Source organism: Oryctolagus cuniculus, chromosome 16, assembly GCF_051225735.1.
Source record: "Oryctolagus cuniculus isolate XC-2025 breed Fujian yellow rabbit chromosome 16, ASM5122573v1, whole genome shotgun sequence".
In the NCBI taxonomy this organism is placed as follows: Eukaryota; Metazoa; Chordata; class Mammalia; order Lagomorpha; family Leporidae; genus Oryctolagus; species Oryctolagus cuniculus.
Window position 1 is genome coordinate 4256385 of NC_142882.1, and position 26746 is coordinate 4283130.

The following is a 26746-nucleotide window of genomic DNA, read 5'->3' on the forward strand; positions in this document are numbered from 1 at the left end:
CCTTTACCTTCTTTCATATTGATGACCGTGTTTCTGTGTTTCTGTGTACAACACATCTTTAAGCATCTTTTGCAGGGCTGGATGAGTGGTGACAAATTCTTTCAATTTCTGTTTGCTATGAAAGGTTTTTATTTCAGCTTCATTCACAAATGAGAGGTTTGCAGGATATAATATTGTGGGCTCGCAGTTTTTCTCTTGGTACCTGTGTTATGTCTCACCATTCCCTTCTAGCCTGTAGGGTTTCTGATGAGAAGTCAGCTGTGAGTCTAATTGGAGATCCTCTAAGAGTAATCTGACATTTCTCTCTTGCACATTTTAGGATCTTTTCTTTCTGTTTCACTGTGGTGAGTTTAATTACAACGTGTCGTGGTGAGGATCTCCTTTGGTCATGTTTATTAAGGGTTCTATGAGCTTCCTGTACTAGGATGTCTCTGTCCTTCTCCAAACCTGGGAAATTTTCTGCTATTATCTCACTAAAAAGGCCTTCTAATCCTTTCTCCCTCTCCATGCCTTCAGGAACTCCTAGAACCTGAATGTTGGGCATTTTAATAGTATCCTGTAGGTTCCCCACAATATTTTTCAGATTTCTAATTTCCTCTTCTTTTCTTTGGTTTGACTGTATACTTTCCTGTGCTCTGTCTTCTAAGTCTGATATTCTCTCTTCAGCTTCACCTATTCTGTTTTTAAGGCTCTCTAATGTGTTTGTCATTTGATCTATTGAATTCATTTCATTATGATTTCTCATCACTATCACAGTTTAATGTTCTACTAGTTGTTTCATTTCATTTTATTCCTCCTTAATATTTCATTTTCCTGAGAAAGATTTTCTATCTTGTCCATTAAGGATTTCTGTAGTTCAAGAATTTGTTTTTGAGAACTTCTTAATGTTATTATCATAAATTTTTTGAGATCCACTTCTTGCATTTCTTCTGTCTCATCATGTTCATAATCTTGAATTGGGTGTCTTTACATTTGGGGGTGTCATAGTGTCTTTCTTGTTCTTGTTACCTTGGTTTCTGCATTTGTTGTTTGGCATATTGGAGATATTCTTTGGTTTGTTGTAGTGTTTTTTCTTGTTATACTATGACTCTAGATTAAGTGGACTGTCTGCTTTTGATGGAGCCTTTGAGGCTTGAGATGGATGTGGCCTGAGAGCTCTATTTGGTTCCTCAGGGTTAAGGGTGTGCCAAAGGTGACACTCCCTGGTTAGGTGTGGTAAATCTCTGTCTCTTTCTTTCTTTCTTTGATTCAAAAGGGAAGTAATTCTGCACAGCTGAACAGAATTGGAGGTAGTTAGTAGGCGAATGATATACCCACAGGAGCCAGAGATTGGAAGCTCTTTCCCAAGGACCACACAGGGAATCTGTCATGCCCTCAATGTGGGCTCAAATTCTCCTTCAGTCTCCCACTGGGTTGCCATGGTTACCAAATTGTAGCATCTCTGGAGAGTACTAACGTGAATTCTGTGAGTTCTCTCCCCCACCATCTCTTTTTTAACAGTCTCAGTTCTGTAGCAGCACACATTCACTAGGTCTTAATCTCCTGTTATTTCACCCCCCCAGAGTCAGGTTTTTCTGCTAGGCTCAGGGCCGGTACAGACCTTAGGTCACCCTGCTTGTGACGTATATCCAAAATGGCACCTGCTCTTTGTCTTGCTTGCCTTTGAGAGGTGAGTGGAGAGAGAGAAACTCGTGTCCGTATCAGTCACTCTCTCTCTCTTCTAGTTAGCCCGGTGAACTTTTCCCCATGGGGTTTCAGTCCTCATTCCCTCTAGTCTCCTTTTTCTGCTTGCCTGCTGGTGTCTCAGGCTATTGAGGTTTGGCTCACCTCGCGTTCCAGTGCTGGTGTGTTGAGTCTGCTGCTGGTGTCCTGAACTGTGAGCTCCCACGTTCTCCACGCAGGTCCACTGTGGATCACTACTTTTGGAAGAGTGTCCTCTGCTGTTTCTTCTGCTACTCTTCCTTGAACCTGCAGTATCTCCACTTTTATTAAACTGTCTCTCCCCAGACTATCAGTGTGTTCCCTTCCTATTTCGCCATCTTGCCACCGCCTTCTAAATGCTTTCTATACCTCTTCAAGTCTCCACAATTTCTACAAACTTGAATTCTTAGATAATTCTAGATAATTAGTGTGTTAGATCTGGGTTAAAACAGTCCCCACGTGGCATAGACAAGTCACAGCATGTCTCTGGTATCCCCCATCTTCCTTCTGTATTCTCTCTTTAGGGTCCCCACTGTCAGATACCTCAGAGTTTTACTGGGGAGAATTATATTCCCCCACTCTGCTTCTTTGTGACTTCACCCATGTAGTCACCAATGTAGGTGGTAGCCATGGCTGGCACTCTAGTGTACAAACATCTTTGCTTATGCTTTCACCATGAAAGTTCATTGTCAAAATCAGGCCTATTAAACTAGATGTAAGGAGAGGCATAGAACTACTATTTTTCCTTATGTATAAGAACTAAGCTACAGTATATATTTGAGCAGGCAGAGGCCCAGTCTAGCACACAGCCAGTAAGGGAACTGATCACCCCATGTGTGTTCCTTTTGACAAATATATGTCCTAGGCTACAGGTGTGGAAGGCTGAGTGAGAATGGGTGACACATGCTAATCCCACCCTCATCTTTCTCCCTTCCTTGTGAGCTTCAGTGCACATCTAGATGCCACAAGCAGGGGGAGTTTTGAGATAGCTCAAACTCAGGAAACCTAGGACTTGAGGTACACTTCTGTTTCTATGCCTATTCCAGCAAGGATGCAAACCATGTGCTTTTATTTCTTTGGCCTGTGAGCTAATAGAAAAATGCCTCATCATTTCTATACCACTACTGGGTTTGTTTAACAAATATGTTTTCATAAACTGTTCATGAAAAATAGTTAAATACTACTTAAAGTGACTTACGCTGAAATTTGATATCTTACCTTATTTAAAAATGTTATCTTAATTTAGATTTTTAACAGGTTATTTTTAAAATGTAAATCAACAGGTTTCCTTTTTGGTTAATTACAGAGTTCATCCAACGGTACTAGAACAAAAAAAAAAACTAAAATGTATAAAGTATTGCATTGTGCATCAACCGTCAGGACTAAAGTGAAATGAACACTATGAGAAACAGTGACTTGATCAGCCCTCACCATGTTGATGAGCAACTTCATATGTTATCCCTCTTAGTATTTTTTTTGTTTGTTCTACTTAATACTTGGGTTGAATACTGTAATCAATACACAATTCTTCTTAAGTGCTGAAACTTAACTGAAAAGTGATCACTGTTAAATATAAGAGTGGGAATAAGAGAGGGAAGAGATGTGCAATTCGGGACATGCTCAAGCTGACTTACCTCAAACGGTAGAGTTAGAAACATACCAGGGGATTCCAATGCAATCCCATCAAGGTGGCATGTACCAATGCCATCTCACTAGTCCTGGTGATCAATTTCTGTTCACAATTGATCATAATGATAGGAATAAGAAGCAAAGGGATCACATAAACAAGACTAGTGTCTGCAAATACTAGCTGATAGAATAAAAATAGGAGAGAATGATCCAACATGGGAAGTGAGATACACAGCAGACCCATAGAATGGCAGATGTCCTAAATAGCACTCTGGCCTCAGAATCAGCCCTAAAGGCATGCAGATCCAGCTGAAAAGCCCATGAGAGTATTTCAGGCATGGAAAGCCAAGACACTCTGGAAAAAAAAAAAAAACTAAATGAAAGATCTCTGCAAGTGAGATCCCAGTGGAAAGAACGGGTCATCAAAGAAGGAGGTACCTTTCTCTGAAGGGAGGAGAGAACTTCCACTTTGACCATGGCCTTGTCTAAAAATTATCAGAGTCAGTGAACTCAGGGGGCTTCCATAGCCTTGGCAGCTCATGACAAGAGCCTAGGTTGATTACTGATGCCATAAACAAGATTGTCAATTTGTTAAGTCAACAACAGGAGTCACTGTGCCATTACTCCTCATGTAGGATCTTTGTCCTTAGTGTGCTGTACATTGAGATTTAATGCTATAACTAGTACTCAAACAGTATTTTTCACTTTATGTTTCTGTGTGGGAGCAAACTGTTGAAATCTTTACTTAATGTATGCTAAACTGATCTTCTGTATATAAAGAGAAACAGAAATGAATCTTGATGTGAATGGAAGGGGAGAGGTAGTGGGAAAGGGGAGGATAGTGGGTGGGAGGGACGTTATGGGGGGGAAGTCATTGTAATCCATAAGCTGTACTTTGGAAATTTATATTCATTAAATAAAAGTTTAAAAAATGTAAATCAAGGGAATTGGAGATGGAAACATCACAAGTATAGAAATGTATTGCTTGGTAATAAAGATTAAGAAGGAACAACCTTTTATATGAGAAAAAGAGAATGTATCCATCAGTATGTAAGGTACTTAGGGAGGTGTAGTAATAACTCTGGTTAACATGAGGAAGTTGGGCATGAATAACAGCCAATTATATCCTAGATGTCATTTATATGCTGTCTTCAACATCAAATCAGAATATTCCTGAAATAGCTCAGTTGGGTATTCCAGAAAAACCTTGTGAATCAGAAATAACTGAACTTGGGCTGATGTCATTGTACATTTCCACTACATATTGACCAGTGTATGAAGTGTCCATATCATCAGATGCCACCACGTAGTGAGACCAGTGCTTCTACAAATAAAGTGAATTTTCTGTTTTTGAAGACACCCTTGGGATGATCCTCATCTGCACAGCTCTGTGCTTCTCTGTCCTCACTGCTCTGGTGTTGGGGTCCCTGTTAAGCACTGAGACACTCCCATAGTCAAGGCCAACAATCGTGGTCTCAGCTACATCCTGCTCATTGCCCTCACCTTCTGCTTCCTCTGCTCCTTAGTGTTTATTGGTCATCACAAGACAACCACCTGTGTCCTCCAGCAGACCACGTTTGGAGTGGTGTTCACCATGGCTGGTTCCACTGTCCTGGCCAAAACTATCACTGTGCTTCTGGCCTTCAAGGTCACTGCCCCAGGGAGAAGAATGAGAAACTGGCTGATATCAGGGGTACCTAACTCCATTATTCCCATCTGCTCCCTGATCCAACTGGCTCTCTGTGCCATCTGGCTTGGGACTTCTGCTCCATTTGTTGACACAGATGCACACTCTGAGCATGGCCACACCATCCTGGTATGCAACAAGGGCTCACTGACTGCTTTCTACTCTGTCCTGGGCTTCCTGGGCTTCCTGGGCTCCTTGGCCTTGGCAAGATTCACTGTGGTTTTCCTAGCCAAGAATCTACCTGACAAGTTCAGTGAAGCCAAGTTCCTGACATTCAGCATGCTGGTGTTCTGCAGTGTCTGGGTGACCTTCCTGCCTGTCTACCACAGCACCAAGGGGAAGGTCATGGTGGCTGTAGAGGTCTTCTCCATCTTGGCCTCCAGTGCAGGGCTCCTGGACTGCATCTTTGTTCGCAAGTGCTACATTATTCTTTACAGACCTAAGAAGAATGCTTTGAAATTTTTAAGGGATAGGATATTTTCAAGGAAAAGGATGTTCTCAGTTGTAGGTCTTAAGGCAATCTCAGTTTTGAATGGTTAGAAAGTAAGATTGAAAAACTGATTTTGCACAACCACCAATCTGTTTATGTTTCTGTGGATTTCACAGTCCTGGGTGTTTTGTATAAATTAAATATTTGACTCTGTGGATTTAGTTGACTGTTCATTTTGCATGGTGCTTTCAAGGGGCATCCACATTATTGCAAGTGTCTACATTTTTCATGACAAACTGATAAATCCTTGCTGTAAATTTTGAGTTTTGTGTCTCCAATTAACTATAGACTGATTTGTGTGCTATTTCCAACTTTGGCTGTTTGGATACAAACACTGATTGGAAGAGATTTTTGCATATTTTCTAATTTTTGAGTGTACTCTCAGGTGTGGAATGTTTTGGTCATAAATTAATTTTGTGTTGAATTTGCTAAGGAGATGACAACTGTCTTCCATACCATATGTACTGTTACTTTCTATCACATTTGAAGATTCCAAATTCTCTACGTTATCTACATCACTTGGAAAATTTCTCTCTGTACCCATGTAGTGGATGTGAGGTGGAGGCTCCTTCTGGTGTAGAATGGTTTCTCCATACTTATTGCTGATTAGGATCCTTTGTAATGCCCTATGGTCATATATTTAACTCTGCAGAAATGTCCATCATATCCTATTCCCATTGTTCATTAATTACTTGTATTTTGTTGTAACTTCTGCCTTTAAAATTTTTTTTATTGTTTGTAAGTTACTCAATGTGTTTATATTTCAAATTTTAATTCAGGTATACAAGTTTCATGAATTTCATATATACAGATTAGGAATGTAATGATACTTCCCACCTAATCCTCCCTCCTGTCAACAGTCTTATGCTTCTTCCCCTCCCTCTCCTATTCCCATTCTTTATTTTTACAAAGAACCCTTTTCTAGTTTACTTTGTACCCATGAGATTAACCCTACCATATGTAAAGTGTTCTACAATGGTAGGAAGAAACCAACAGTATTTCTCAAAAATAGAGACAAAGGCTATAAACAAACATGGAATCTCCAATTGTCAATTTCACTCCAATACATTACTTTTTAGGCACTTGTTATGACAGATAGGAGAACACATACAGTACATGTCTTTTCTGATACTGGCTTATTTCTCTAAGTATCATGGTTTCCAGTTGTATCAATGCTATTTCAAAAGACAGTATTCCTTTTTTTTTACTGTTGATGAATATTCTTAAAGTATAAACCATGGTTTCTTTATCCAGTCATCAGTTGATGGGTATCTGGATTGATTCCATACTTAGCTATTTTGAATTGAGCTTCAATGAACATGGAAGTACAGATGATCCCTTTTCATGCTGATTTCATTTTGTTTGGGTAAATTCCTAGGAGTCAGTTGACTGGGTCATATGGCAGATCTATTTTCTTTCACAGACAATTCTGTACTGTATTCCACAGTGCTGCACCATTTGACATTCCCACCAACTGTGGATTAGGGAACCTTTTTCCCAAGTGCTCTCCAGCAGAGGTTGTAAAGTGTGTGCACTCAAGGTGGAAACTTAACATACTGCACCACTGCCCAGCTCCAATTTCCATTATTCTCAAAGATAAGTGGTGAAGCACCAGATCATGCAGATTCCAACTACCTTTTGAGAGCCTTTTCCCTAACTGAGGCATCTTAAATTAAATGTCCCCATCATCTCCAGCAGAGTCATCAGTTCCTGATACAATTACTTCTTTCTCCACAAACCCTCCAACAGTGTCTTCAGCAGCTATAGCATGAGAAGCACTTGGGTGGGAGGTACCATAACTTTATGTGGCTGTCTCAGAACATAGCAACACTTCCTGAGTCATACTCAGTTGTGTATGAATAGCCATTAGCATGTGTGTCTTCTAATATCCAAGTCAATTGGTATCTGAGTCCTTGAGTTTCAAAACAATTTTGTTGTGTATGTATGTGTGTTTGTAAAGGCAAGATTACTGGAACTGAAATTCTATATTTTTGCATGCAAAAACTAAGTCCTGAGTTAATGTGCCAATAATATATCTGATTATAATTTCTATCACTCATAGTTAGATCATATGTTTATGTATTATCTGAATAGTATATTCTGTGCTGACTTACTTTTCATGAGTTGTCTGTTTTATTATAGGCTTGTTTATTTCATTAAAAAGGAAACACATTGGCATCCATTTTTAAATTCAATGTGAAGTTGGCCAGTTATCCTTTATTGTTCAATAGTATCCTTATGCAAATGAATCTAAGTATTTATAAAGAGAAAAGGAAACAACTGCAATCCCATTGACACAGGCAGCTCCTATCTAAATAGTCTTTCAGACTTCCTGTACACACACGTGTTTATTTCTGCACAGCCATCTGATGTTCCCATGGAGATCCTTTCCATTATACTTGGATGTTTCAGTTGACCCAGTCTTGATTTGGAGCTGTCTGCTGCTCTTATGCCCATGTCTCCCTTCCTTTCAGTCAGGGTCAATACCGCCCTCAGGCACTAGAGGGTGCCTGAGGCAGAGTATGGATTTGACCTTGCCTGCAAGACTGCAGTAAATGCACCTGAAGGGGTAGGGGATGGTTTTAAGGGCTCCTTCTTGTGGAACCTCTCATGTCAGCTCCTCAAGAGTGACACCTGAAGTTTGCAGAGATCCACACATCTGCCATAATGAATGCCCCCAAATTGATCTTCAGCAAAGTCTGGAGCCTCAGCTCTGTGCACACAGTTTTCTCATCAGAAGACAGGCAGAATCCTGTGGTGAGTGGGAGCCTCTGCCCAATTCTACTTCCTTGTGATTTTGGATTTCCTTTCTTCATTTAACAGAAATCAAGGTCTTTCAAAGAATATGATTTGGATTATTTCCCTAATTTGCTAGATGAGAAAACCCCAGGAAGAAAGAAATGGATTGCAAACAGTTGAATGCTTTTGCAGACAAAACAACACACAAAAGCTAAGAGCCACCCTAAAAGGAAAAAAAAAATTATGTGTATTTCACTATGCATCTGGGGCAAATTAATGTGGGAATCCCAGATAAATTCTGAGACATGAGATGAAAATGAAATCACTCAACATGGGATTATTCCATGACCAGGAGAAACTCTCATGGTTCTTAAGTGGAGGAAAATATTGTGATAAGGATGCAGGTAACACACAAGTGAAAAATCATGCAAGAAGCACCTTATAAAGCAATCTCATTAGAAACATGAAGGAAAAATAGACATTTGTTGATGACAGCAGAATAAAATATTAAATTTAAAATAACTGCTTGAGCCACTAAATCCCCAACTGTTAGATTTCCCAGTGTCAGAATCTCTTCTTACCACTGATGACCTGTTAGAAAGGATAAAGGATGGAATGACATATTGTATCCACTTGCAAACTCTCAGCAAAAGCCTGTTTGGCAGAGATCATATACAGCTTTATAGAGAAGAGGAGGAGGAGGAGGAGATGAAGAGAACAGAGCAATTAGAGGAAAACTGGAAGAATGACAAAGAAGAAAAAGACTAAATACAGATCACAAAATGTATTTTTGCTTAGAATGGAATTTTCCACTTATCTCACCCAGAAAGCAACATAGATAATAAAGAGATACTTGAAAAGTCAAGTTTACAATTTGTAATGTTTGAAACATATAAAATCATGTGCCCAACAATTGAAAGATACCTCTTCTGGTCAGAACATACGAGGGTGTATAAGCTGTCAACATGAAATCGACTGTTCATCATGACTGAATACTCAGGACACTTGAAACACAAAGTGCACCTGCGTTCTAACCTTGGGGAAGTTTTGTGTCAGTGCCTGTAGAAATGCATGATGTGTTTCTTGACCTGCAAGTCAATCTGCATGAAAGTCTTGAATTAAGATTCAGAGAATAAGACCTATTTGGAGTTAGAACTGCTACCAATAGTCATTATTTATATAAACATACTTTTTCATATTTCCATAGAAAACTAGATGGCAGCCATTCAGCTTCACTGGTCTACAGTACTTGAAGTCCCCCTAGTGATTCTGGCATCTTCTAAATGTTCTGCATTTAAGATTCTCCTTCATTCAGCCTTTGAATTTGAATTAGTTTCCTGATCTGGGGTGGGAGCTGATGCCCAGTTTTGAAAAGGAGGAGGCTTAACAGTTATAAATGCCAAGCCTTGTACTCCACCATGCTCCACACTTATATATCCTGCCTCTGCTAGCCACATAGCCCTCAGATGAGTTATTCTTTCCCAAGACCTTGCACAAAGTCATGTTCATGATGATGCTGTTCGATGAGTCATTTAATGATGCGCTAATATAAATAACCATTTTGGTCCATGATGGAACATGCGCAAAATTCAGCAAGACTGATTTGTATTTAGTTCATTTTGCTTTCCTTTTAAAATCAGTTTCTCTTCCTTGTGGTACATGTAATTTAGACAGAACATTCCAGAGCCTGTTCTGGCATTTGCTACAAATACAAAATCCAAGGACTTGGGAGAGCTGTCTGTTGACACAAATGAGAGTAACTAGTGTTCATCCCAATTTACTCATGTTAATCATCTAGTTTCCATTTAACAACATGCCATGACTTTATGACTTAACAACAGGAATTTATTTTTCAGAATTTCTGAGGCTGGTAAGACCAGGATCAATATACATGAGGTTGGTGTTTGCCCAAGACACATTTCCTGCTTCCAGTAAAGATAGTTTTCCTTTCCTCTTCTCACAGTCTTCACCTGTTAGAGAGATGTAACAAACTCTCTCCACAGTCTCATATTGAAAATTCCAAGAAAGCAACTAGGTAAGCCATAAAAAATTGCTATTAGCACCCAAAGACCTCATCAACTATGATCATGCTACAGAGCAGTATTTCAACCTCTGCATATTTGCACAAAACATTCATTCTCTAGTAGTTCTAGGTTTGGAGTTGATAATAATCATGGTTGAAGACATTTACCAAAGATCCCTAAGGATCCATGTGCCCTTCGTGGCCAGGAAACGCAGTGGAAGGTGGCCCAAGTCTTTGGTCCTTTGCAGCTATTTGGGAGACCTGAAGAAGCCCGTGGCTCCTGTCTCTGGATCAGCTCAGCTCCAGCTGTTGTGATCATTTGGAGAGTGAACCATGGGATGGAAGATACTTTCTCTTTCACTCTCTCTCTCTCTCCCTCTCTCTTTCTGACTTTATCACTCACATTCACTCTCTCAATCTTCCATTCAAACAAGATCTTTAAAAACAAAAATTATTGTAGCCAATTGAGCAGATGTGAGGTGATATCTCAGTGTGATTTTGACTAGTATTCCAAGTTTACTAATGTTTAGCGCCCTTGGTAAGGCCTTTGGCTCTTCTATTTGTGCAGGAATGTCTGTTCAATTCCTCTATGCAGTTTTGATGATATTTGTATTGTCCCTTCTGTTTTTTTTTTTTAATTTGTATGTTGTAAACATGTATCTGGAAGGACAGGTAGCCATATTCTCCCATTTTCTGTCAGGTGGTTGACTCTTGAAATCTCTCCCTCCAATTACATAACCAGTGGCTCAGGCACTGCAGTCTGATCACCCCTCCCTCTCCAACACTGTTGCTTTCTCTGGCTCTTGGCTGCTGGGATTTTCTGTTGTGTCCTTGAACATATTGCATGTCTGCAACTTCCACACTGATCCACAGCATTCTTCTTCCTTCCATAGAATTCTCACTGTGGTTTTCTCTCTTACTATCCCATGAGAATGTATTTCTTCCACTTTTACTTTTATATCTCCTCCTAGATTATAACAGTATGTCCTTCTCATTCAGCCTTCTTGGTCTCTCTTCAGTAATCAGCAGTATTATTCCTAGGTTAGATGGATAATGTTAGAAACAGAATCCTGATAGATTACCATAAATGGCAACACTAGCAAAGTGTCATGTTCTGTTATATTCAGAGGAGCTGCATCAGATTAAGTATGGCTGGAAGATGGAGGAATTGGGGATTTTTGGCTGGGACATAATTAAAAATGGTTAAAAATGCAGTGTTGTAGACTTTACATACCAGCATAGATAATTTGGAGTTACTGAGAATTGATACAGTGAGTGCTGACATGCCAGCTCACCTCTGCATTGTAGATTTTCTTAGTTTCCTTTACTACTTGCTATGACATTAAGTTACAATGACTTATAGTGATTTCTACTTTTGATTTGAAGTGTATTGAGCCTGAGAAGATAGTCCAGGATAGTCCATTGGAGACAGTGTTCTTGATGTAGAATGAGTGTAAGTTAATGTGTGTGTTCCCTATACACACAGAGAACTCTGTACCTACTCACTCAAATGTCCACATATTTTTGTTTCTGGAAATTGCTTTGCAGTAACCTACATGATATTGGACTTCAATATAAATTATTAAAAGTCTCAAAAAGAAAAAATATTATCAACCTTTATGATGTTGTTGCTAAAGTTCAATTTGACATAAATGTATGATCTCAGATTCCATATAAGTTTATGCAATTAGAATATATATTTCCCTGAATTAAGTCTGAAGTTCTAGAATTGAAGCATTCATCACAAACTATAAAAAATGTCAAATGCAGCATTAAGAGTATAGAAGATGAGAAGGTTAAATATGAAAGAAACACGCAAAAATTATTGAACATATCTGGGTGCAAATTTTTTAAAATTCATCCATAACTGTTTCATAACACACATTTTCCATGGATTTCCTGAAGCCTCTTCATTGCATGGAGTTCATCCTCTCCATTCCCAATCTTTTTTTCAGTGAATGGAGTGCATTCAGACTGACTCTATTTTTAGTTCCTACACATTAGAGAGAACAGTGGATGCTTGCTCTCTGATTTAGATTTATTTTTCTTGTTTAACTGAATAGACAACAAGCTTCATCAATGTACCAGTAATAAGTTTAACTCATCAGGAAATTATATTTTCATTTTTAGGCAAGTCACTGAATTCTGTTGTGTATTTTGCTCCTATACTGCATCTCACTTTGCATGTGCCCCTAATCAAAATCTCACTAATGGCATCAGGGCAGTGGCTAAGCAATGAAAAATGTGTTTTACTTAAAATATTAGGCACTACATTTACAGTAATTTGAGTTTAGAAAACTTTTGAGTGGAAAAATAGAGTTCTCATATATGCCCTCTCTACCCCCCTTATTAGATTTACTCCATTGGCAATACCTCACACAGGTATACAAGCACAAATGATTAGTCAGTGTTGATCCTCATTATTGCCTATAGGACATGGTATCCATTTTGTTCACTCATGTGTTGTGCAGTCTGTGGTTTGGCAAAGGATTAATAGTACCTAGCTGCACTGATGGTGTCCTACATAAGCATCCTGAAAGTCACTTGCATTCAAGAAGTACAGGTGTCTGCAGGCATGATCCTGACCTTGGTGTTTGTGGTGGTGGGAATAAAGAGGTGACTTCCAGCTGGTATTCTCTGCCTAGAGTAAAAAGCTATAAATAAGTACTCAAATAGTTCCAGGTTCTCATGTGAGCACCAACCAAGGTTGTAGGTGCAAAAGCAGATCATTATGGGGTTACCAGGGTTAACAGCAATGTGGATGATTTTTATGTTTTACAACTAAAGATGAAGTGATTAGAAATGCAGAATGGACATATCTGAATTCAGGCTGATTACTGGTTGCACAGTGATTGAAAACCACATGTCCTAGTGGGTATCTCTGTAAACAGGATTGGTTTGGGGTCTGTGTGCTATCAAAGTGATTTGTGGCTGCCAGAACACTGGTTGAGGAAGGCTGCCCTGTAGCACTTTGAGTCATTGTAGTGTGTGACACTGGAGATTTCTGGTCTGAAAGCTTACTGAAAGCCTCACCTGATGCCTCCCTTCATGCTCTCTGATGCAATCCCGATACATAATTGCCAAAAGTTCATGGAGTGGTTTATTGACAAAGCCCTTGGACCAAATGTAACTAGCAGGAGTCTCTCCCTTGAGTCTTTGTATCCATGGACTTGGAGGAAATCCTGGCACCTGGGTGAAGAGGATGATTCACAAACATGTTTTTCTACTTGTGTTTTTCACCAGGACAGAAGATCTGAACTGCAGAGCCTCAGGGCAGAAAAGTATCAGATTCCCCCATGGATGAGTGGATAGCTGGTGGAAAGAGGTCAGATGGAGCAGTATTAAAGTGACTTGTTTCAAGCAATCACACACACACACACACACACACACACACACACACACACTATGTATCCACCTGCATGACCCTGCATGTTCCAGTGCTCTTGTCGCATAGGGTTTTTCACAGATGTTTATTTTGATTTTTCTGTTGCTCTTTCTGCAGCTGTATCTCCTTGTGACTTGTCAGGATGGTCCCGACTGCTATTCCCAGATGGAACAGAGTTTTTACAAGGATGGAGATATTGAGATCGCTGCTTTTTTGCACATTTACACATATGATGTTCCCAGAATCGAGAGGAGTTTCATCAAATATCGCAAATTCAGATGGTAAGTTCTCCTTGCCATAACCATTTTCCATTTATTTACATATTAGCTACTTGTTATTGGGTCTGAAAATGGATAGGCAAATATGTTCTGTATCCCTGCCCTGTCCATCTTCTGTCCCTCCTAAAAACTGCTGGTAATTGATTTGGGGCATGAGGAAGACATTTCTTTCTGCCTGGCACCGTGGATGGTTCATGGAAATGTTGTCTCATCAGAGGGGGAACCAGAGTCTGGTAGGTATCCTCCTATCCTTCCCTGTCCACCTTCATCAGCTCCGGGGCCTATTGTGCCTCAGTAGCAGATTCTTGCAGAACCCATGCACTGAAATGAATGAACTGAGTTACATGAGCTCTTCCACATGTGCTCACACTCTTTTCGGCTACGTACTAGATTTGGGGCCATGAGAACACTTCATTTCTTCTACAGTTGTAAAGGAGAAAAGATTCAAAAAGTTTTTTCTATGTAAAAGTAATCTTAGGGCAACACCTTTGCACAAATATAATAATTATATTTTACTGATGATTATACCCATCAGAAATTCAATGGTTGTAATCTAATACATTTACAGTGTTTCCCTGATTCTGCCTTTTCTGGGCAAAATAGATTTCTTAAGGGGGATTATTCTGTTGTTGCCCCTCTTGAAGATTCTTTATTTGTAGCTAAATATAAATGTTTCATATACATATATAGCATATATAAATTTCATGCATGCAGAATATAGTATCTTGTAGGACAGCGGAATTGTTTTCTTCAAGCTTGTTTATGAAGGTGCCACTTTTCTAATTGGTTTCTACTGTAAGGCTACAGGAAGTAGGTTGCAGCTGCATAGAACTTTGCTAGAAGGTAGGTATTAGGATATAGATCATTTCAGTATCATTAAAGCCAATGGATTTGAGAAGTATAGTTGGTGCCACCAAGGTGATGCAACTGATGAAGTATTTTAGGCATTTGTCCAAATATCTCTGCAGAAAAAAATCTAATGGATACTAGCTTGGTATAACAATATTACTCACTTCACATTGATTTTTATAAATTCACCTAATTTAATGTGTGCACATGGCATCCAATTCATGAAATATTTATTCATTACTAGTAGTATTCCCTATGGTTATGCATGCAGCACAACATTTATGTGTACCCTTAATGACAGGGACCAGGAGGTAGTGAATTTCCAGTAGTAGGAAAAGAGGCTATGAATAGAGCCCAAGTTCCTCCAAGATGTATGCCATGCAAACTGGAGATCATAATCAAATCTTAATAAACCCAGGGAAAATATCTGTGTTGATGATTCTTGGAAAAATAAGAAATACTGAGCTGTTAATACATTTAGGCACTGTACCCTCCAATGTTAGATTCACCAACTTTAGAATATACAACAATTACTGATAAACTGTTTTTAGAGATAAAGAACACAGCATAAAAGAGATAAACTTACAAATTCCAGTGTGTCAAGGAGCCATCTAGACATTTTGGTACAAGGCAGCAGCTGGAGAAAGAAATGAGAGGATGAGGAATAATGGAAGTGTGATAGTAATGAGAAACAGATATATGAAATACAAAACTGAATTTTATTTGATTCATAGCAATGATTTTCAAATTTCCTCATTCTACAAAGTATGAATGACATATTTGGATAGCAAATATGTATGGAAACTATATATACATAAAACACTATATATATAGCTACTGTGTGCATGGTTATAGTATACATATGTATAGATATATAGATAGAATACATATGTAATATGCATACATATATCCATATTATGTTACAGCAAGAACCAAGAACTGAAAAACTGTCACTTCCTCTGGAGCACACACTGACCCTTAACAAGCAGTGTACGTGACTTGGTCTATTCATGAGGAATTAGCACACAGGACATCAGAAATAAATACAAGGGGCTCCTCATTTGCATTCTTTGTGAAATGTCAGATCCTAGAAAGTAGAAATGCATCATTTTCTTTGCATGGAAGACTATTTATATTCAATATTGTAGGAAAAGTTGAGTGAAGAAGTCCTGTTTGGAGTAAATACTGATACCACTCATAATGATTTACTTTAGCATATGTTTAGTGTTCTAAATGCATTACTGGCTTAATTGTAAAGCACCAGGTGCCTCATAGCCCAGTGATTCGTGTTCACCCAGGGAGTGTTTCCAGCTTCTCTAAAGTGCTCCTCCCTTTTAAATATTTCCCTTCTTTCAAGCTCTGAATTCAATTTTATTTTCTTGGCTTGTGATGCTGGTTGATGGGTAAGTTTGATGGGGAAGAGATTTTTCAGGATTAATTACAGACTCCCATTTACCATTCTCAGTACTGTGACATCATCCCTCTTTTTGAACACATAGCCTTCAATTGAGTTACTCTCTTTTCCCTTTACAACCTGCAGCATTATGATCGAATGACTGCTATTTCAACAAGCACTTAATGATGTGGTAAGATGAAGAATCATTGTAGTTTGTGGATGTAGGAAACATTTAGAGGCAGTGCTAAAGATGATGTGACTTTCCTTGTCATGCTTTCTTTGACAACTGGAGTGTACTCCTAGGTGTGCATAAATTTTAGAGAATGCACTCCAGAACCTGTTGTAGTATTTACTTTAGAGATGAAATATAAAAACTTAGAAGAGGTAGCTGTTGCCAGAGGTGATTTAAATTGATGAGGTGTGCATCCAAAAATAAGATCATGTTCTTTGGCTGCATGGAAAACCATGTGATAACATGCCCAAGACATTATGATGTAAAAGCAGATCTTATTTTTCAGAATCATTTAGGCTTGGAAACCAGTAAAAGCTGGTAGAAGCTTTGGTTCTAGTGACGACATGTGTCCTACAAATACAACAGTTCACACTCTGTACTCAGCAAATCTACACATACGGATTAGAACATAAGAATTTTTTGCCATGACCAATCCATCTGTCATAGTAATCACAGAATTGAAGATAATCTGGATTGGAGGCTTTTCCCTTAAAGATCCTTGTGCATTTCATGCAGGTTTCAGTCCAAAAACTACCAGTATGCTCTGGCCTTGGTTTTCGCTATTGAGGAGATCAACAAAAACCCCCATCTTTTACCCAACATGACCTTGGGATTTGGTCTCTATAATGTCATGCACACTCATATGACTGTGATGGAGAACCCCTTCATCTGGCTTGCGGGAATGGAAAAGCACGTTCCTAATTACACATGTAGGAAACAGAGCAAGTCTGTTGCTGTAATATCAGAAAGCAGCATTGCTGTCCAAATGGGGACACTGCTGGAACTCTACAAAATTCCACAGGTGAGTGTGTAGTGAAAAAGTGGGATAAAGTACATCACCTTAGGTGCCTTACTTAGAACCAAAAATTAAAGTGACAGAGAACTTATACATTTAACACAGTATGTGATCTGAAGAGAATGCGTGCAGAGATTTTGTGGATTAGCTACATTTCTTCTGAAGCAGAGGTGTGGGTGAGTGAAAAGGAGAAATGTTTTTCTCAACCTGTGAGTCTAATGATTCATGAACTAGGAAGATCTCATGTAGTGAGAGATGAAAAAAATCAAAGATTCTAAAATCTGACACTTCCATTATATGCTTAATTTTTTCAGGAATGATAATTTACACTATGACAATAACCTAACACAGATTTCTTGCCTTTTCCCTTAGCTGACTCTTGGGCCTTTTGAACCGCTTCTGACTCACAGTGGTCAGTTTCCCTCCCTCTATCAGATGGCACCCAAAGACACTTCTCTGGCCCGTGGCATGGCCTCCTTGGTGCTCCACTTTGGGTGGACCTGGGTGGGTTTGGCCATCTCAGACCTCCCAAAAGGTATTCAGTTTATGTCTGATTTGAAAGCCGAGATGCAGAAGAATGGCATCTGTGTAGACTTTGTGGAATTGATCCCAGCCACTGTAGAGTCACTTTCTTCATTCCAAAATAGTGCTCATATCCAGATCCTAAAATCATCAGCAAATGTGGTGATTCTTTTCTGTGTCACAGAGTCACTCATAGGCGCCAGCTTTCAATCATGGTGGAAGTTAATGATGTGGAAAGTCTGTGTCACCACCTCACAATGGGATTTTGCCAGCTCTGAGGTACCTTTCCTGTTCCACTCATTCCATGGGACTTTCATTTTTTCACACCACCATGCTGAGATCTCTGGTTTCAAAAACTTTCTTCGGACAGCTAACCCTTCCAAGTACCCAGAAGACTCTTACCTCTCCAAATTCTGGTCACTGGCTTTTAATTGCTCAGTTACTGGGACATCCTGTAAAACTCTGCAGAACTGTCCACTGAATGCTTCCTTGGAATCCTTGCCTCCACTTCATTTTGATATGACCATGAGTGATGGGAGTTACAACATATACAATGCTGTGTATGCTGTGGCCCACAGTGTACATGAGAGGCTTCTACAAGAGGTAGAAATGCAGCCAGTGAACAATGGGGCAAAGGTGGCATTTTCTCCCTGGCAGGTAACTTGGTTTCCATTGTTGACATGTACTCCTGAAGTGATCCCCTTAAGAGCTTCTGCAGGTGTTCGATCCAAGTAGCTTGAAACCCAAGATAAAAATTGAGCCTCTGCCTGTAATTTGTCATTAGCAAAAGGGCTCCAATGAAAAGTGGGCAGGTCTCTTGGATCAGCATCAGTGCTGTGACTTAAAAATACTCTCCAATTTTGTCAATTTAATTTTGACATGTGAAATACCTAGACTGTGTTATTCCATTTTCAACTTCAGCAGTACAGTAATTATTTTCAGGTTCAAATGTCACTGAGGATGTTCATCTAAAATGAACATAAGGAATCTCATATAATTTGCACAGTTCTTTATTCTAGTAACTTTATTACAGATAGTTCTCCTAGGTACACTGAGAAAATGTACTTGGAATGTACTATTGGAAATGGTCTGAATCTGGCCAGTGCTGCAGCTCAGTAGGCTAAGCTTCCACCTTGTGGTGCCGGCACACCAGGTTCTAGTCCCGGTCGGGGCACCGGATTCTGTCCGGTTGCCCTTCTTCCAGGCCAGCTCTCTGCTGTGGCCAGGGAGTGCAGTGGAGGATGGCCCAAGTCCTTGGGCCCTGCACCCCATGGGAGACCAGGACAAGTGCCTGGTTCCTGCCTTCAGATCAGCACAGTGCACCAGCAGCAGCGTGCCAGCCACGGCGGCCATTGGATGGTGAACCAACAGCAAAGGAAGACCTTTCTCTCTGTCTCTCTCTCTCTCACTGTCCACTCTGCCTGTCAAAAAAAAGAAAAAAAAAAGGAAATGGTCTGAAACTCACAGCTGGATATTTTTGATTCCCCTTGTTTTTGTAGAAAAATGAGTGAAATCATACTTACCTTGATGTAGTTCTCATCAGGTTTTTTTTTTTTTTTTACTTCAATTCATTGGGTGGTCCTAAACATGTTCAATTGTTTATTTGTGATTACAGACAAAGAGAGGTTTTCTCTAACCTGGGTTTCATGTGTTATTACTTGGGCAGTCTTCATGAGAATATGATGCATTTTTCCAGTTGCACCCATTTCTGAAGAATCTCCAATTTACCAATCCAGCTGGTGACCTAGTAAATTTGAATCAGAAGAGAAATTTGGAAGCTGAATATGACATTCTCAACTTTTGGAATTTTCCATATGGTTTTGGACGTAAGGTTAAAGTAGGACGGTTTTCCCCATACGTTTCACAGAGTGAACAGTTGTCTCTCTCTGAGAATTTGATACAGTGGGCCACAGGAATTACAGAGGTAAGTAGGACTGATCATAAGTTTCACATGACACATTGTTACCCCCCAACTGCTAAGGGAGTATGTGCAGTATGGCTTATTCAAAAGACACTTAGAGACATTAAACCACTCCACTTCCAATCCAAATACTTTCTTATGTTTTTAGTGTCTGGGGATGGACAGTAAACACATTTGTTCGTGCAAGTCTTTTGAATCTATAAGAAAATCAAATAGAATGTTGTCATTGTGTCAGAAACAGATGTTTACAGTTTCAGTGAACAGGTTTGCAGGACTTGGAAACCCTCTACTTGGAACTTAAGTAATAGTCTGAATTATGACCAACACTCATCTGATTTTCGCTCAGATTCCACACTCGGTATGCAGTGTGAGTTGCAGCCCTGGATTCAGGAAAACCCCTCTGGAGGGAAAGCCTGCCTGTTGTTTTGATTGCACACCTTGTCCTGGGAATGAGATTTCCAATCAGACAGGTAAGTCAATGCCTGCCTCTTGGAGAAGTTACCACCTGTTTCTTAAATTATCAACTTATCCATGGAAAGAAAATCTGTGGAATATGACTGCTGAGAATAGTCTTCCCCCCTTCAGGTAGAAATTATTCCTTATAATCAATAATAATCCACAAAAGGATAAAACTTTCCACAATACACTCTTTGTATTATTTATGAAAGCATACAAGAGACTGAATGTCTCTGTAATGCTGACCATGTTGGAGTTCAGGCTGATATACATATTGTAAAAAATGAATAGAAACCAAGATTGGAGAATATTCACCCCATAAAACAGTGTGGCATTTCTAAGATTTAGCCATGAGTCAGAGCTATGCTATCCGATGTATCATAAAGATTTTCCAGTTTTTGCTTCTGTTGCATTAGTAGTTATTTGTACCATATATTTAGTATCATTCTAATTTTGTGAAACTTATTGTTGATAATGAAAGGTTCTGGCAACAGAGTACAGTCCATGGGAGTAGTGTGGTGTATGTGCTAATTCAGTATAGGAAAACTCATGTCTGAGTTCCTTGTGCTTGTATAGGTAAAAATGCTTTCAACAAATTCAAGTGTAGCATGCTTGGAGTGAGAAAGTGCAACTCTACACAAACTGTGTGTTATGTGAAAAACTATGTTAGAAATCATAGAGTATATCATCCTGTGGATAATACTCATCAAATATCATAAATGGGGCTAATCTTAGCCTTTGACAAAAGTCATTGCTGCTCAAAATATAAATCTTTAAGAACCTTCTTATGCTTACATATGTACACACATTTATAAAATTCATATCAAAAGAACACAAGCTGACATACATGGTAATAAGTATGCATAGTGGGCCTGGCACTGTGGCACAGTGTGTTTAAGCCCTGGCCTGAAGCACCAGCACCCCATATGGGTGCCAGTTCTAGTCCCAACTGCTCCTCTTCTGATCCAGCTCTCTGCTGTGGCCTGGGATAGCAGTAGAAGATGGCCCAAGTCCTTGGGCCAATGCACACACATGAGAGACTCCGAAGCTGTCTTCAGATCAGCACAGCTCTGGCTGCTGCAGCCATCTGGGGAGTGAACCAGTAGATGGAAGACCTCACTCTGTCTCTACCTCCCTCTGTAACTCTGTCTTTAAAAAAATAAGTATGCATACCAAGGTAGGTCAATGACTGCAAATTCAGCACCAGCCCTTAAAGGTAAAATGTGGACATTATAAGGAAATTGAAGTAAGTAAACATTGGAAGAATTTAAAGTTTGTGATCATAAACGAGATTTATGAACCTCAGCAAGATGGAACAGTGTGAACAGTAAGATTACTCTGTGTGTGTGTGTGTATACACAGAGAGCGCTGAAGGGGTCTATTTAGATGTAAAAATACTAATATTACAGCTTATTAATCATTTAATTCTGATACATTGAAAAATATAGAATAAATTCAGATATTCTCAGATAGAAATATTTTGAAATATGTTGAGCAATATTTGAAAAATCCAAATATCCTCACAGTTATTAAAATAATTCCCAATACTTGAATTGTGATAAACAATTTTCAGATGAACTCCTTTCTCAACTCCTATAGAGAACAGGAAAAATGGAAAAATTCTGTTTCTTCTATGGGAACATCTCAAGTTGATGGATCAAATACTGCCAGATATTTCAGCAAAATGAAATTGTAAGACACTGTTGTTGAAATAAATTCATACATTTGAAATCTCAAACAATGTAAAACTAACAGTATTTTTTAAATAGGCTACATCATGCCCAAAGAGTTTCATAAAATCTAATTCAGTTTACAGTACATGAAATTTGTAATATTAATTAGCATAACTGAAGAAAAATAGTTAATATAATCTAAGTGATCTATGAATTGTAAACAAAGAACAAAACCACTCAAACATGACAAAAAGAAGGATTAGCTTTCAATCCTGAAGAGTATTTTTGAATGCTACAAAACATGGAAATTATGGCTGAAGATTGGATACAAAGTTGACGAAAGAACGCAACTTCTACAGAAAATTACACAGGAGGTTCGGCTCCATGCATATTTTCAAAAAAGAATGACATTAAACTTACTAAAAAGGAAGATATAAAAGCGGCATCATTTAAAGTGATATTGGGATAGTGTAATGAAATCAGTGAATTGATAATTGAATTAAGTAGTGCTGGTATACAAAATTGTACAAAGCAGTTACTTTTCCTTACCAATTCTGGAAACCAAAGCTACAAAAGATGGCACTTGTAATGTCTCAAAAGTATGAAATATACAAAGGTAAGACTAACTAAATATTGGAAGAAATCTGCAAGTTGAGACATCAGTCATCAATGGAGCAATATTTTGAAAATGGGAGGGTACACGATAGAGCTGGAGAGAAAATTCATGTTCAAGGATAAAAAGACAGGAAAGTGGAAATATGGAGTAAGTTTCAAGCTGGTCTACAGACTGACTCTGATTACAGGCAGCATCCTAGTGTGTTCTTTGATGAAAACATTCAAGGGTGAAAGCTAATCCAGCTGGTATCAAGTGTACAGCTGTTCTGTGTTTCTCTAGAACCTGACCATTTGCCTTCTAATGGTGGTTTGTCAATCAGTGCTTTCCCCTATCATAACATAATCCAGATTCTACCTTAAAGAGATATGTTTTAGTGAGATCACCTGGTGATTTCTGTGCAACCAAAATTCATAAAGTATATCTCCCAGTCCATGACATTAATAGTGGGAACCTGGGGCCAGTGCTGTGGTATAGTAGGGTAAGCCCCTGGCTGGGATTCTAACATCCCAGTTGGTCAACAGTTCCAGTCCCAGCTGCTTCACTTCCAATGCAGCTCTCTCCTGATGCTTGGGAAAGCAGCTGAAGATGGCCCAAGTTTCAGAGCTCACACCAATACAGGAAGCCCAGAAGAAGCTCCCAGTTACTGGCTTCAAAACAGATGAGGTCCAGCTATTAATGTCTTTTGGGGTGTGAATCACTGGGGGAAGATCATTCCCCTCCTCTTTTTACCTCTTTCCCTTTCTCCCTGTCTCTTTATCCCTGTCCTCCTCTCCTTCTTTCCCTCTCTCTCCATTCTGCTTCTCTTCCTCCTTCTGAAACTCTGACTTTCATGTAAATTATGAATAAATGAATACTCACTAAAACAAAGACTGCAACCATTGGGTGGTTGAATGGGCCATGAGAGTACAGAGGGAATAGCACCATTAAAAGAAGGGCTCATTTCAGGCATGGAAAGCCATGACTCTGCAGTAAAAAATAGACTACATGGAGGATCTCTGTGAGACCTCTGTTGAAAGAAAAGGTCATCAAAAAGGGATGTACTCTTGTCTGAAGTGAGGAGAGAGCAACCACTTTGCGTATGGCCCTGTCCAAATACCGATGGAGTCTCTGCTCACAAAAGGCTCCCATACCCTTGGCAGACCATGGCAAGAGCCTGGGGTGATCACTGACATCATACATACATAAACATGTTAATCATTAAAGTAACAACAGAGGTCACTGTGTACTTAGTCCCCATGTAGGACCTCTGTCCCTAATGAGTTGTACTATGAGAATCCACTGCAAATTTTGTTTCTAAACTGTGCTCTATATGTGATCTGTGTGTGTGGATACCAACTGTTGAAATCTATGCTTAACATGGAGTTGGTCCTCTGTATTTGAAATCAAACTAAAAATGAACCATAATGAAGAAGTAGATGGTAGAGGAAGAGGAAGAAGGAGGTGTGATGGGAGTGGGAGTGGGAGGGTGGGTATAGGGAAAAGAACTCCTATATTCCTAAAGGTGAATGTATGAAAAATGCAATCATTAAATAAAAACTTAAAAATCAAAGGCTGCTGCTTGCTCTTGTTCAAAGTGAGCATGCAGCAAAATGTGCCCTGTATAAGAGCAGAGTAGCCCTCACCACACATGGAACCCTCTGGCATCTTGATCATCAGTTCCCTATCTGAAGAAACAATAAAGAAGGAATTTGTGGTTTAAAATAACACAGGTTAAGGTATGTTTTTAAAGCACCATGAATAGATTCAGAGAGTAGCCCTTATGGCTTTGTTAGGAGAAAAAGAGAATGTACTTCTCATTATGTAAGGTACTTAGGAAGATGAAGTATTAACTCTGGCTAACATGAGGAAGATGGACATAAATAATTACCAATAATTTTATATGTCATTTTATATGCTGTCTTTCACATCAAATAAGGACTATTTGCCTAAACTAGCTACATTGGGTATTCTAGAAGGTACTTGTGAATCAAGAATAACTGAACTTGGGATGATGTTTATTACATTTCTCACCAGATATGGACCAATGTGTGAACTGTCCAGATCTTCAGTATGCCAACACAGAGCGAGACCAGTGCTTCCACAAAAAAGTGACCTTTCTGTCATTTGAAGATCCCCTGGGGATGACCCTGGTCTGCACAGCTCTGTGCTTCTCTGTCCTCACCATTGTTGTCCTTGGGGTCTTTGTGAAGCACCGAGACACTCCCATAGTCAAGGCCAACAATCGTTGTCTCAGCTATATCCTGCTCATTGCCCTCACCTTCTGCTTCCTCTGCTCCTTACTGTTCATTGTTCATCCCAACACAACCACCTGTGTCCTCCAGCAGACCATGTTTGGAATGGCATTCACCGCAGCTGTTTCCACCATCCTGGCCAAAACTATCACTGTGCTTCTGGCTTTCAAGTTCACTGCCCCAGGGAGAAGAATGAGACACTGGCTGCTATCAGGGGTACCTAATTCCAATATTCCCATCTGCTACCTGATCCAACTGGCTCTCTGTGCCATCTGGCTTGGGACTTCTCCTCCCTTTGTTGACACAGATGCACACTCTGAGCATGGCCACATCATCCTGGTGTGCAACAAGGGCTCAGTCACTGCCTTCTACTGTGTCCTGGGCTATCTGGGTTCCTTGGCCCTGGTGAGCTTCACTGTGGCTTTCCTAGCCAGGAATCTGCCTGACATGTTCAATGAAGCCAAGTTCCTGACATTCAGCATGCTGGTGTTCTGCAGTGTCTGGGTGACCTTCCTGCCTGTCTACCATAGCACCAAGGGGAAGGTCATGGTGGCTGTGGAGGTCTTCTCCATCTTGGCCTCCAGTGCGGGGCTCCTGCGCTGCATCTTTGTTCCCAAGTGCTACTTTATTCTCTTCAGACCTAAGAAGAATGCTTTGAAAGGATTAAGAGATAGAATAGTTTCCAAGGAAACAGATGTTCTGAAGAAGAGCTCTTAAGTCTCTCACAGTTTTCAATGGTTAGAAACTAAGATTTATAAAACCAATTTTGCATTGTGATGTTATAAAAAAATTACACAGTGTAACCATATTATGAACGTTTTATACTTTTCTTAAAATGTATTTGTTCTGAAGCAACAACTCATAGAAAATAAAGGGAGAGTGGGAAAAACCTTCCATCTGGTGCTAGACGCTGAAGATATCTGCTGTGGCTCAATGCTGGTTCTTGCCAAACCAAGATTATTTCAGTTGTCCATTTGAGTGTCAGCATCTTATGCCATCTTCCTCTGCTTTTTCTGGATCATTAACAGGGAGCTGTATTCCAAGTGGAGCAGCCAGGATATGAACTGGCACCCACATGGGATGTCATAGTTACAAGCAGTGGTTATATCCTCTACACCCTCATGCTGGTCCCAATCCTCCTTTCTTCAAAAATGATACTGTGTATAAATTTCTTAGTCTGAGTTTCATGTTCACAAACACAAACTGATCTCAGATAAAGGCTCTCCTTGAAACTTTTCATTGCTTTTCATTTCTGTGTTTTCATTGTCACCTGGTGGACATTGTAATATTCATATTTTAATAAAATGAGTTACACATTTGCTGTTTTGTAAGATTTATTCATCTATTTGAAAGAGTTTACACAGAGAGAGGAGAGGCAGACGGAGAGAGGTCTTCCATCTGTTCATTCGCTTCCCTATTGGCCACATTCCACAGAGCTGCACTGATGTGAAGCCAGGAGCCAGGGGTTCCTGGTGCAGGGTCTTAGAGACTTGGGCCATTTTCTGCTGCTTTGCCAGTCCTAGCAGAGAGCTGGATGAGAAATGGAGCACCGGGTCTCAAACCGGCCCCCATATGGAATGGCGGAGCTTCAGGCCAGGGTGCTAACCTGCTGTGCCACAGCATCTGCCACTCTTTGCTGTTTTTATTCATTCATTAGTGTATTTATTCATTCATTATTCATGTAATATTAAAGTTGGCTTTATAATATTGTTGGAGTATTTCAGTTCAAATATTAGACATGTTCAATAATTTTTTTTCAGGTTTTATTTTTAACTTTTATTTAATGAATATAAATTTCCAAAGTACGGCTTATGGATTACAATGGCTTCCCCCCCCCATATCGTCTCTCCCACCCGCATCCCTGACCTTTCCCACTCCCTCTCCCCTTACATTCACTGGAGGATTCATTTTCTATTCTCTTTATATACAGAAGATCAGTTTAGCATACATTAAGTAAAGATTTCAAGAGTTTGCTCCCACAGAAACATAACGTGAAAAATAATAGATGATTTTTTAACTGATGATGAAATCAGATCAGACCTATTGTCATGTTTAATCCCAGTGAGAGTCAAGTTGGGAATTCATAATTTCTATTTTTTTAACAGAAGATCAGTTTAGTGTA

General features: G+C 39.5%; 1 protein-coding gene across 1 annotated transcript; it reads left to right on the forward strand.

The window, feature by feature from the left end:
- The first annotated feature begins 8174 nt into the window (after positions 1-8174).
- On the forward strand, positions 8175-25341 carry LOC149121405 (vomeronasal type-2 receptor 116-like). Its single transcript, XM_089316306.1, has 7 exons — positions 8175-8264; positions 13772-13935; positions 16926-17211; positions 17578-18384; positions 19424-19651; positions 19995-20118; positions 24407-25341. The coding sequence occupies exons 1-7, from the start codon at positions 8175-8177 to the stop codon at positions 25339-25341; spliced, it is 2634 nt and encodes an 877-aa protein (XP_089172432.1).
- Positions 25342-26746: the final 1405 nt, after the last annotated feature.